At 35.1% G+C, this 12,322-nt stretch overlaps 1 protein-coding gene across 2 annotated transcripts; it reads right to left on the bottom strand.

Moving 5' to 3' along the window:
• Positions 1-418: 418 nt before the first annotated feature.
• LOC107673829 (tetratricopeptide repeat protein 1-like) lies at positions 419-10,380 on the bottom strand. Of its 2 annotated transcripts, none has more exons than XM_016467633.1 (8): positions 10,296-10,366; positions 9,234-9,761; positions 9,061-9,121; positions 7,958-8,070; positions 7,528-7,564; positions 7,191-7,339; positions 5,289-5,343; positions 419-1,877 (listed from the first exon to the last, which is right to left on the bottom strand). In XM_016467633.1, exons 1-8 carry the CDS (start codon positions 10,359-10,361, stop codon positions 1,741-1,743), a joined length of 1,146 nt encoding a protein of 381 aa, XP_016323119.1. In that variant the 5' UTR covers positions 10,362-10,366; the 3' UTR covers positions 419-1,740. The 2 variants fall into 2 exon arrangements, with proteins under 2 accessions (XP_016323119.1, XP_016323120.1); XM_016467634.1 differs by having other exon boundaries at positions 421-1,877; positions 10,307-10,380.
• Positions 10,381-12,322: the final 1,942 nt, after the last annotated feature.

A 12,322-nucleotide genomic window follows, 5' to 3' on the forward strand; every position in this document is an offset into this window, starting at 1 on the left:
GAGCAAGTCAATATTTTTCGTAGATGAAAGTCAGAATAAGCCTGAACTTCAGTGTTATTATTCTATGAGTTATTTTAAGTGCAATGGCCCACTGTACCAACAGAGTTAGAAGAAGCTGATTTTCTCTGTTCTTCAAACATTAGATGACTGAAATTAAGCAATTTCCGAAAAGTGAATTAATTTCTATTAGCCAGTGGATGATGCCAAAATATAGGTTACACTGGATAATTTGTCATTTTTTTTTAAAGATCTTAGATTCTTACATCTCAAAGTGTATAGATTTCTTTTTAATATTTATAATTTAATAATCCTGTTTGAGATCAATTCTGACCGTCTGTTCTTGGTTTTTTCCCCTTCTCCAGTGCTGCAACTCTGAAGGGCTGCTGATTGGTCCGTTGCCCAAAGCACTGTCATTGGTCAAGAGCCAGTCAGATGAGAGGAGCCATCCACATTTGGAAAAGCAGGTGTAATGGAGAAATTATTTTTATTTAAGAAAAGAATTATATATTTATTACAATGAATTACAGACTCTCCACCTATTTCCCGATCCGTCATGCTGAAATGGATTTTTCAAACCAGATTTTTCTTTAAGCAGGCTTGCAAATACTGAACAGCACAGGGGAGTTACGGCCATTGTGAATTGTAGGTGGCGATCCAGCACACGTTAAAGCAGGGTTTTAAGTGTTTGAAAGAGATAACTTATTAAATTACATCATATTTGATGTAAAAATGCAATACATATTGCATGTGCTATGCTTCACCGTACAATTACAGAGGATTGGGTCTTATTGTGCTTCTAGTCCTCTATCCCAACATCTGTGCTCCTTTATATTGAGAAATTCTGAGCCTTAATACAGTCTTGACTGTTCTTGAAGAGAGCTTGAAGTTTTCCACTCTGTGGCACACCACACGTTCAATGATCAATGCAATCTGTACAGCGTTACAAATCACTCCGACCCACTAGTTGATTTTGACCTTTTTTGTGCTCCTCTCCACTTATAAATGATTTTCTTATTATACAAGTTAAACATGACCGTAAGAACGCATCTTTTCTACTTCTCAGTCTTTGCTTCAAGGTTTTCCTGTTAGCATCATTCATTGCACATGCTCAACCTGAGTCCTGTAAAAAGGGAATTTAGAGTGAGCGAGAAACAGCTGCTCGCTGTTGTACATACGTGCGTTTCAGTACAATCGGAGCGTTCTCCCGGCGATACATATGAAGATGGTGGTCGTGGGCATAAATTTGTTTTATTATTGTATTATATGTATAGCTCTATGAAATTAAACCTGTTTTCTGCCTTGTACCAAGCTGTGTGTTCTGTGTATTCTTTAGTAATAAATCATGCTGTATTAATTACACCCAAGAAACGACACAATGGACAATGCAGACAGGATCTTATCCGCTGGTTTAATGTGAACGCAGGTAAGGGTGAAGTGCTGAAGGCCCATTATCTCGTTGCTCATGACTGACAGTCTGGATCACTGACGCCAGCTTCACAGCAAATTTAACATTCTGGCATGCCAAAAAACTGAATATCTATATAATACAGGCTTACAAGTTGGCCAAAAACCACTTGACATGAGCTGATAATTTAATTTGTCAATGGAAAAACAGTTTTACATTACTTGTATCAATGAATTAGTGCAGACTGGGCATATGACTGAATAGTCAAGAGACTGAGCGGACACTTGAAAGGGCCAGTTCACTGTTGTGCCACTCTATAAAACGACACTGAATAGCTATCTGTTGTTGTTATTGGGATTCTGAACAAAGTTGATGGAGTAGGATCCTGTGTTGGCGTCTTGGTTGACCTGGAAGTTGGAGGTGGAGAGACCAAAGGGTCGTAAAATCATGTTGCCCAAGTCCTTCAGTTTACCTGAGAAGAACAAGAGAAGGCAAATAAATAATCTGCCAACAACAGAAAGCTATGAATACAGAAGTAGTCTTTAACAGGTAGTTTAAAAAAAAAGTGCTGACCAAGACTGCGTTTATCTGATCAGTAAAAACAGAAATACTGTAAAATATATTTACATTTATATTACATATTTAAAAATGTAATTTATTCTGGTGATAGCAAAGCTGAACTTTCAGCAGTCTTCAGTGTCACATGATCCTTCAAAAGTCTAATTTGCTGATTTGGAGAAGAACAAGAGAAGGCAAATAAATAATCTGCCAACAACAGAAAGCTATGAATACAGAAGTAGTCTTTAACAGGTAGTTTAAAAAAAAAAGTTCTGACCAAGACTGCGTTTATCTGATTAGTAAAAACAGAAATACTGTAAAATATATTTACATTTATATTACATATTTAAAAATGTAATTTATTCTGGTGATAGCAAAGCTGAACTTTCAGCAGTCTTCAGTGTCACATGATCCTTCAAAAGTCTAATTTGCTGATTTGGTTCTCAAGAAAAAACATGTTGAAAGTGTCATCTTTTGTAAGAATGTCTTTTATGTCAATTTTGATCGATTTAATTAATTCTTGCTGAAAAAAATGTTTTAAGTAAAGTCTTAAAGTAGTGGTTTTCTATGAATAAAATGAAAATATGCTTTAAACAAAATGACAATATTAACAGCTAAAAGCTGGTCTAAATGTTTATCCCTCCTACATTAAAATATATTAAAGGGGTCCTATTATGCTTTTTCACTTTTTCAACTTTAGTTAGTCTGTAATGTTGCTGTTTGAGCATAAAAAAGATCTGCAAAGTTAAAAAGCTCAAAGTCCACTTCAAAAGTAGATGTTTTATTTAACAGAAATCAATATTCAAAAACTACAACGAACGACTCGTTTGGGCTACACCGCATATTTTCCGGGATTTGTGATATCACAAATATCGACGAATGGGACAAGACCTGGTTGAGCTGCACTAGAGAAGGCAACGAGTGTTATCACTATGTCGGAGACACGCTAGCTTTCCCAAGGCAGACGAACTTAGAGTGGTTACAATCATCCGGGTTTAAATCGCGCTCAAATTGATTTGATATTGACGCAAAATATTTACTGACGCTCGCAGGCGGCTATGGTAAGGGGCGTGACATTTCCCGACCAGGCGCCGAGTGGAGCCAATCACAACACACACTGGCCCAGCTAACCAATCACAGCACATTTCGTATTTCAGAAGGCGGGCCTTCATTTGATACAGGAACTATTCGAGTCGTTCATGCCAGACTGGGGAGAGATGTGTTGTAATAATGTAAAATATGTGAAAAATAATGTGTTTTTCGAACAACCGAGTACGAGAGCCTGTTCTAGTACACCCCCAAAACAAAATCAAGACTTTGTAAAAGAGCATAATAGGACCCCTATAAATAAAATTTAAATGTAAAGTATGACATGATTCTGTACATCAATAATGAACATGTGATTAGAGCTGCAATCAATTTAAGCCTTATAATAAAGTGTGTAAATACTTTTCATAAACATGTTTCATAGGCTAGGCTTTAAATGCAACACTCAATTTTATGCAATATGTAAGGGGAGTCTCCCTGCTTCCAACACTCTGCCACCAAGGGGTCCTTGGTCCGAAAAAAGGTTGAAGAGTCTAAAGGTGTAAAGCGATTGTGGAGAGCTTTGTCTCTGTGACTGGACTGCAGTGAGATCAATATGAAGTGTTGAGCAGCCACACCCTCACTGTGAACTGCAGGAAATTCAGCCTGACAGCAACAGTCTTTACCTCAAACTGGAAATCTGATCCTTAGAGGAAACTTACAGTGGCTGCAACATTTATCAATAATACCTTGAAACAGACAATACCAGCATGTGCTCTGAGAAAGTGCAGCAACATTTAACCAGTAATGGAAAACTGCACAAATCAATGCTACACTACTTAGTTATTGCTTTAAATGTCTACTCGAGGAACAAACAGATGTACATTTTCTATTTTATTAGAGATCAGATGATCTTTATGATCAATATTAATACCAACATATTAAATATGCTTCATTGTCTGACAACTGATATATAAACCATTGTTGTTTTGAATTATTTCTGCTTTTTGACATAGTAATAAAATAATCCTTAGACATTAGGATTAAGTTTATAAATATATCATTTATTATTATTCTATCACTTTTATTATTAATGTTATTGTTATTTATTGTCATTCTGCTTTTTGACCCAATAAAATGATAAGACATAAGAATTAAAATAACAGATCAAATTAGATACATGTATTATTAATAACAATAACAATAATAAATGTGAGTGAATGAAAAATAAGAAATATTTTGCCAACTATCAGTCTCTCCAGGAACTGCAGTTTCATGACTGTGCTGTTGTTTTAGAATTGAATATTATTTTTATTATGAAGCATTTTTAAACTAAAATGATAGCAAAAAAAAAATGTCAAAGTGTGGCCAACTCTCAGACAGCCACAAACCTTTGTCTCAATGCAGTGCAATTTATGGTCTAGTGGAAATGAAAAATTCAGGAAGACTGCATTAGATATGATTTATGCAACAAGGGCTTTTTTCAATCCAAGGTTCTTCGGTTTGAAAGGACTCTTTGAAACATACTAATTAATGGATCAGACTAGAACTTTCTAAGAGCAATATGCTTAATAGCAACTGTGTCTATATATATTATCCAGACAACCTTCAAAATTAACAGCACTGTTGCACTGAAGCACTCACCCTTTCTGTAGCCTTATGAGTGTTGCTAAATTACAGTGGTCATATTTACTCATATTTTGGGGGGATTTTACATGTGCTTTTATGTGGTGAAGTATTCCGAATATTGTGATTATCAAACGCTGCAATTTTATTAAGTCTGCTGCACCGCATGTTTCAGAGTGAAAAGCGGCACTGTATTCATTTATTTGCATGCAGCTTATAATAGTAGTGAGAATGAATAGTGTTTTCAAAGCAGCTTGCTTCTCACAAACTTCATCTCTGCAAGCAGTGTGAGTTTAATGTGCATTTGGGAACACAATGTGTGCTAGGTTCACATTATTCAAACTTGCATAATTTCCAACATTTTTGTGGACAAAATTTAGCTTGAGGATTTGATATGTTAAAAGCTTGAGGGTTTGAACATTGAAAGAAGAATTTAAGATGTCAATATTTGTATTGTAACTTGTAGTGCTAGTTGATTCTTATAAAGAGTCAACCCAAGTGTGAACTGCTTTAAAACAATTTTTTTTCCTTAGCAGTATAAACTGTTTTTAGTCTGGAGGTCTCAGAGGTAGCAATAGAAGATGTTTTTATATGAAATGAAATGTCATATCACAATTGTAATATGAGACAAAATAATCACAATACACTTTTTATAAGAAAAATGTATTCATACTCATCATCTCTTCTTTCAGCTTCTCATTTCGCTCCTCAATTTGCCGTGGCAATCGCTGTGAAAGAGAAATAGAAAGAGAAATTTTGAGACTCAGAAAGATACCGTGGTGTCTTGACAATGAAGTCTTAAAGGGGTCATATGATGTTGCTAAAAAGAACATTATTTTGTGTATTTGGTGTAATGAAATGTGTTTATGCGGTTTAAGGATAAAAAAAACACATTATTTTCCACATACTGTACATTATTGTTTCTCCTCTATGCCCCGCCTTTCTGAAACGCGTCGATTTTTACAAAGCTCATCGTTCTGAAAAGCGAGGTGTGCTCTGATTGGCCAGTTATACAGTGCATTGTGATTGGCCGAATACCTCAAGCGTGTGACGGAAATGTTTCGCCCCTTACCATACTGTGATGCCGTGTCCTGGAAGCGATGAGACAAAAACAATAAAACCCATTATAAACGAGGCATTTGTTGCATCCAGTGGGGACATAATTACGGATTATAATGACTTATACTGTCTTTTTACGCGTTACATCGCGAAAGGAAAAATTTAAATCGCATCATATGACCCCTTTAAAAGGAGAAAAAAAAAGTTTCAATTTCATTTTTTTCAATTGCCCATTCTTATGTTGCTTCAAACCGGTATACGTTTTCATTCATTCATTGTGCACAAAACACCATATTTGAGGCTGTTGATTTGAAATCATGAAATATGATGAAATGACAATGCAACACATGCATTATATTATGGACGTATTCAAGCTTGAATGGGCTTGAACCTTTCTGGGCCTTGAACGTGGTAGTTGCATTGCTGTCTATGCAGGGTCAGAAAGCTCTCGGATTTCATCAAAAATATCCTAATTTGTGTTCTGAAGATGAATGAAGGTCTTGCGGGTTTGGAACGACATGAGGGCGAGTAATTAACGACAGAATAGTTAATTATCGCTTTAATGATAATCATGTAGAGCAGTGGCTCTCAAGCAAAGGGCCAAGGCCCACTCGGGGGCCTCAGCAGACTTCCAAGTGGGCCTCAAACTGACTTAAAATTAATTAAAATAAGACAAAACAGGCTTTAAAATAAGCAAAACAACTTATTTTTACTTGAAAGAACCAGGATTCCCATGATCTTGGAAAACCTTGATATATGAGGAAAGACTGGTTTTAAAAGTTTGTTTTCTAGATATGGAAAAGTCCAGTAATTTTTATGAAGAATGTATGTTTACGAATATATATTCGTCTCGCACAAGAGAGCCGCATGTTTAGGAAGCCATGTAAAATTAATGTAAGTTCAACTTTTAAAAAACATGTCTCGAGACTTTATGGCAGTTTTTCTGCATCCCATGTTTTTAAATGAAAAAAGTGCTCTTTGTGATTGGTTTTCGGTCCTTTGTATTAAACTATACATACATGCATACATGATGCTGTTTTGTTTCTAATTGTTTAAGCAACGTAATTAATTATATATGGTTTATAAACATTATTTTAAACATTATGCACTTCAAAGATAGTCGTGTTATTTTATTGCTTTGAAGAAATGCGCATTAGTAATATTTTGCTCGATGCGCCCTCTTGTGGCCTCAGGAGAGAAGCCAAAAGCTTTTTTCCCCGAACACAAATTATGCCTTTTAAATTCGAATATTGATAATATTTTAGTACAAAATTCGAATTTAGTTTTTCAGCCATTTTGACAGCCCTAATGTTTACTACTAGTTATGGCAAGTTATAAAATAATTTATCAGATATTTTTAATAATCCTTAACTGGTAAATCATTAATAATTGGAAAGTGATGTAAAATCATTGGTTAAAAAGAATGGGAACCCTAATATTTACTTTACAGTAACTAGCAGTGTTGTTATGGACAGTGGAGGCCTTGGAGTCGAAATGCTGATGTAGAAACACTCACCATACAGGCCTCTCTAGCTGCAGGGATGCCCGGGTCTTTCTCCAAGACACTTTTATAGTCCTCTAGAGCTTCATCAAGCTTGTCTGTCTTCTCGTAGAGTTCTGCTCTCCGCAGAATGGCACGGACATAATTTGGATTTAGTTCTATGGCTGTGGAAAGCAAGACAATACACATTGTCTCCAAAGCCTTTGTGTCATGGCAGTTCAAATGTCAAATTACATTTCCACAGGAAAAGAAAATGAAGATATACATCAGAGACAGAACATAAAAATAATGTGTTGTGAGTCGTGCACATTCTCTAGATACAGAACACAATGTGTGCAGGATATTCTCTCACCTTTAGAGCAGTCACTGATAGCGCTGTCTTTTTTATCCTGGCAGATAAAATTATGAATAAACTAGTTATTATGCAAAACTATGAATAAATACAGGAATATTTGGATAATCAAAAACACTAGAAGAAAAATCTAATTTGAGCACTCAAAGTAATGATTGTATCAAATGTTATTACATTGGACTGGTTCCAACATATTCTAAAATGATAAATCATCAAGTCATCGATTCATGCTTATGCAAAAATAAAAAATTCTTATAATCATATGCATACATATGCTATATCTACATGGTGTAGTACAGTAAGCAAACACTATGTGTCTTCAGAGGACATTTAAACAAACAATAGTTCATAGTGACAAAATGTGTTCAGAAAAAATAAAAAAAAGAAAAGAAATATACATTCTGTATCTGCACAAAACCCAAAAGTTCACCTGATGCAGGCGTGCAGCAGCTCGATTAGAGAAGAGTATGGATCTCTCTTTACTGTAGCACACAGGACACACTTTCAGAGCAGCTGTGTAAGACTCTTCAGCCTCTACATGCTCTGTAAACAATGACATGTCAGAAGCTCATTCACAAACACAACCTTTCAAATCTGATACCGCCTCAATGCGGTAAACATTAGGGATAGTTTAGCTTAAAATGAAAGTTATGTCATTATTTATTCACTCTCTTGTTGTTCCAAACAAGTTTGTTGTTGCACATAAAATTTGTGAAGAATCTTCAAGCATGTCTTTTCATTTTGAACACATCAAAACACCAGAAAAGTTATAAACGTCCACTACATACCAAAATTAGGAAGGAACAGACTAAAATCAAGTTGTTATTCACTGATTTTCACAGTATTATGCATGGACAATTATTTACATTTTGGTGTGCCATCATGAGACACCTGATTTGACTAGTGCTCAAAGGTTTGGAGTTGGTAAGCCTCTTATGCTCACAATGGCTGCATTTATTATAGTAAAAATTGTGAAATTTTATTATAACTTAAAATACATTTTTCTACTTTAATATATTTTAAAATGTAATTTATTCCTGTGGTGCAAAGCTAATTATTAATGTTAAAAAAAAACAGCAAATATTTTTTGTGGAAACCATGATGCAGTTAAAAAGAACAGCATTTATTCAAAATAGAAATGTGTTTTTTTAATTCTATCAATGTCTTTACTGTCACGTTTGATCGATTTAATTCCTACTTGCTGAATTTTTAAAGAAAAAAAAAATGTACTGACCCCAAACTTTTGAACTGTAATGTATAGTGCACAAGTTGTACAGACAACCTATACTAAGTTTTAATATTGTTTTTGTTGTTTTCGTCTTTTATGGAGCTTGACAGATGTGACTATGAAGTGTCAGTGTCTAAAAAAAAGAGCTGTGTAAAGATTCTTCAACGAGTCTTTAAAAAAATCATTCGGGTAAACAACATGAGGGTTAATAAATATTGAATATATATGATGCAATATTTTATGAACTACTCTAAATGGATAAGGAGCAGGAATCCTGTTTATCCCTGACTGTGGGATTGTCTTACCTCCACTCTTAAACTGTGTGTTGCCCTTCTCCTTCAGCTCTAAACTCTCCTTTCTTCTGCTCTGTAATTTGAAAAAAAAAAGAGTGAGAATATCAATGGTGTGAAATATAGTACAGCCAGAACTGTAGATTTTGAAGGACATGACAAAATAATAATTGGATAATGACACTCACCTCTTTTTCTTCTTCCGTCAGGTCTTTCTCCAGCTCACGCAGGTATTCCTCATCAAACTCTTTCACCTTGACCGTCTCCTCTTTAAATTCTGAATCAGAGTTGCCCTCTTTCTGCTCATCGCTCTCCACAAACCTCTCCCATTTCTCCTGTTCCTCATCATTGTCTTTCTCAGGATCCAGGTCTGTTGTTAATGAGTTGTGTCTCTTTTCAGCCGAACTGTCCTCGTGCCCTTCAGAATCCTCTTCTGACGTGTTATCCAAACACAACCGGTCAGCGCCATCCATGTTTTCTAGTCTCTCATTTTCTGTCCTGTCATCTGACTCCAGCATATCTCTGTGCTCCCTCTCTGTGCGTTTAACATCAGTGTGTCCATCTTCTCCACGTAATGTGTCCTCACAGTCATAGAAACAGTCCTCCTCCGGGTCTGTGGTGGTTTCTCTGGTCTCTGACACTTTTAAGGTGTCAGCCATGGCGGCTGAGAGCGTCTCAGACTCTGTCTCCATCTGGAGTTGTGCTGTCACCACAACCTAAACAGTATTTAAGTGAAGTAAATGTAAATGGTCTCAAGTCATATTCACCTCCAACACTGCAAAACAATTTAACATGATCATACATTTAGGCTATTTGAATAAAATGACTATGCCCATTTCATTTCAGACTGTCATATAAAGTAAGTATGAAATAAGTCTAAAATGCAGACTTTGATAAACTCGTCTTATTGTTATCAACATGTCCTGCTTATTTTAGACTTGATGTACCTCGTAACATACTTAATTTATACTAAATGTTTCTGCATGCATGTATCAAATAAAAATAGAAATCATTACAATATTCGACAATGGAATGTAGTAGCTTGCATTAACAATTCAGACAAAAACATCAGTAAACACATACTATTAGCACATGTGTTAACAGGACTGATTTCACTTCATCAGCTGTGCACTTGGCAAGCACGAATGCATTATTTTAAAAGTTTAATTTTCATTTGCATTGATATTTACAAGCAGTATGAAAATGATATTTTAAACGCTACATATTAGATGAAAACAATAACTCAGTACCTCTTCCTCACCTTCTAGAAATGAACCATAACGTCTTTTCCGGTTAATCACTCCCGGGTGACGCATGGGTGGAAAAGGATTCTGGGATATGTAGTACGAGTTCGTATTTGCTCACTAGAATACTTATTTGTGTTTTGTAGTGGTTAACATTTCATTTTACATATCATAATTCATAAATAATTTTCTAAGTGTAACATTTAAAATCACCAGAACATACACCTAAAAATATATCTGGATTGTCTTCATCATTATGAATATTAATCATTATGAATAATAATAATAATAATAACAATAATAGCTAAATTGGGACATCAGATTAAGTAGAACAAATCATTTTACTATTCACTACTGAATGTCTTTTAAATATCGAGATACAATAAAATGTAAATACACTAACAAGTAAGTGAATAAAATGTTGTGATTTATATTTTTTATTTTATTAATAAAATTAATCATCATATAAGTCAAACTGGGACAGCAGGTAAAGTGAGACAATTACTGCAATTACTGATTGATTGTATTTTACATAACAGAAGACAATTAAATATAAAAGCCATTAGCTATTGTTAAAAGCTTAGTTGTAATATGATCTAAATCATCTCCACATGAAAGGGAAAATCCACATGGAACCTCCACAAAATTATTGGATGATCTCTTACATTATATATACCATCCTCCTTCTTGATCAAGCTGGTGAGACCAACTCGGGACAGTAAAAAGGAATATGTTTTTATGCTTTAACAAAAATCATGTTTGCATTTAACATTGGGAATATAAAGCTTTTATCAGTGCTCCAACATCAGTCTAACAAACACTGCCCCACCCTTGCACACTTCAGTATTTTGGCTGCAATGGAAGTGTTTTTTTATGGGCCGCATTGTTTATTGTTTGTGTTGTCACAAACAGTGGCTAAATGAGGCCAGCGGAACAGGAATACTAATATGAAGCCAGTCTGAGTTTTGGCAGTCTTCCTCTCTCACTTCCGAGTTCTCACTTGGGCAGCTTGATGTGTTGAGGAGCTGAGAGAATGACATGATAGAAAGTTCTGGCTCAGAATGCATCTATGTTCTGTGTCTGGCTCCCCTTTGGGCCACCTGGTAAATCCTGGCATAGCAAAAGATTGTAAAACCCACTCATAGGGAAAAAAAACGCCCTTAAAACTTCACATATAACAAGCCCATATATTTTCAGCATATGACTTCACTTTTCCACTGACAACAGTGAAAATAAAAGGAGAGAGAAGGACCAAGATAGAAACAGAAGTCTGTGTGACATCCTGGTATGCTCATGCAAGGTCTTGTGATACATGTGGTGATACATTTAAATATAGAGGCAAACGTGACATCCAGGGAAAATAAGCAACACAAAAACTTTACATGCACCAACAAACAAAGCATTACAAACACTGCTAGCCTAAATCTGGCAGCTTCCAGAAATACTTGCAGTGTTTTTCTAATAGAAGCAAGTCACAGAAATAACAGAAATTTTAATAACAGGAAAAAAATATATATAAAATGTGATTGAGAAGTGATGCCCTGTGCTGTGGATATGTTAAAACAAGTGTGATATTTGCAAATGGTCTTTTATTTTTCAAAGTGAACAGTGTTTTTCCTGTAGATTTGTCTTTAGTTAAAGGGTTAGTTCACCCAAAAATAAAAATTCTGTCATGAATTACTCACCCTCATGTCATCCCAAACCTGTAAGTCCTTCATTCATCTTCAGAGCACAAATTAAGATATTTTTGATCAAATCAGGGAGCTTTCTGACTCTGCATAGACAGCAACACAACTAAAAAGTTCAAGGCCCAGAAAGGTAGTAAGGACATCGTTAAATTCATCCATGTGACATTCAACCATATTGTTATGATGCTACGAGAATTTTTTTTGTGCTCAAAGAAAACAAAAACAACTTTATTCAATGATTTCTTCTTTTCCGAGTCAAAATTCGACACACGTTCACAAGAGTACCATGACGCATGCATGTGCATAGATATGTATATATATATATATATATATATATATATATAT

The sequence above is a fragment of the Sinocyclocheilus anshuiensis genome, unplaced genomic scaffold (genome assembly GCF_001515605.1).
Source record: "Sinocyclocheilus anshuiensis isolate Anshui unplaced genomic scaffold, SAMN03320099.WGS_v1.1 scaffold700, whole genome shotgun sequence".
In the NCBI taxonomy this organism is placed as follows: Eukaryota; Metazoa; Chordata; class Actinopteri; order Cypriniformes; family Cyprinidae; genus Sinocyclocheilus; species Sinocyclocheilus anshuiensis.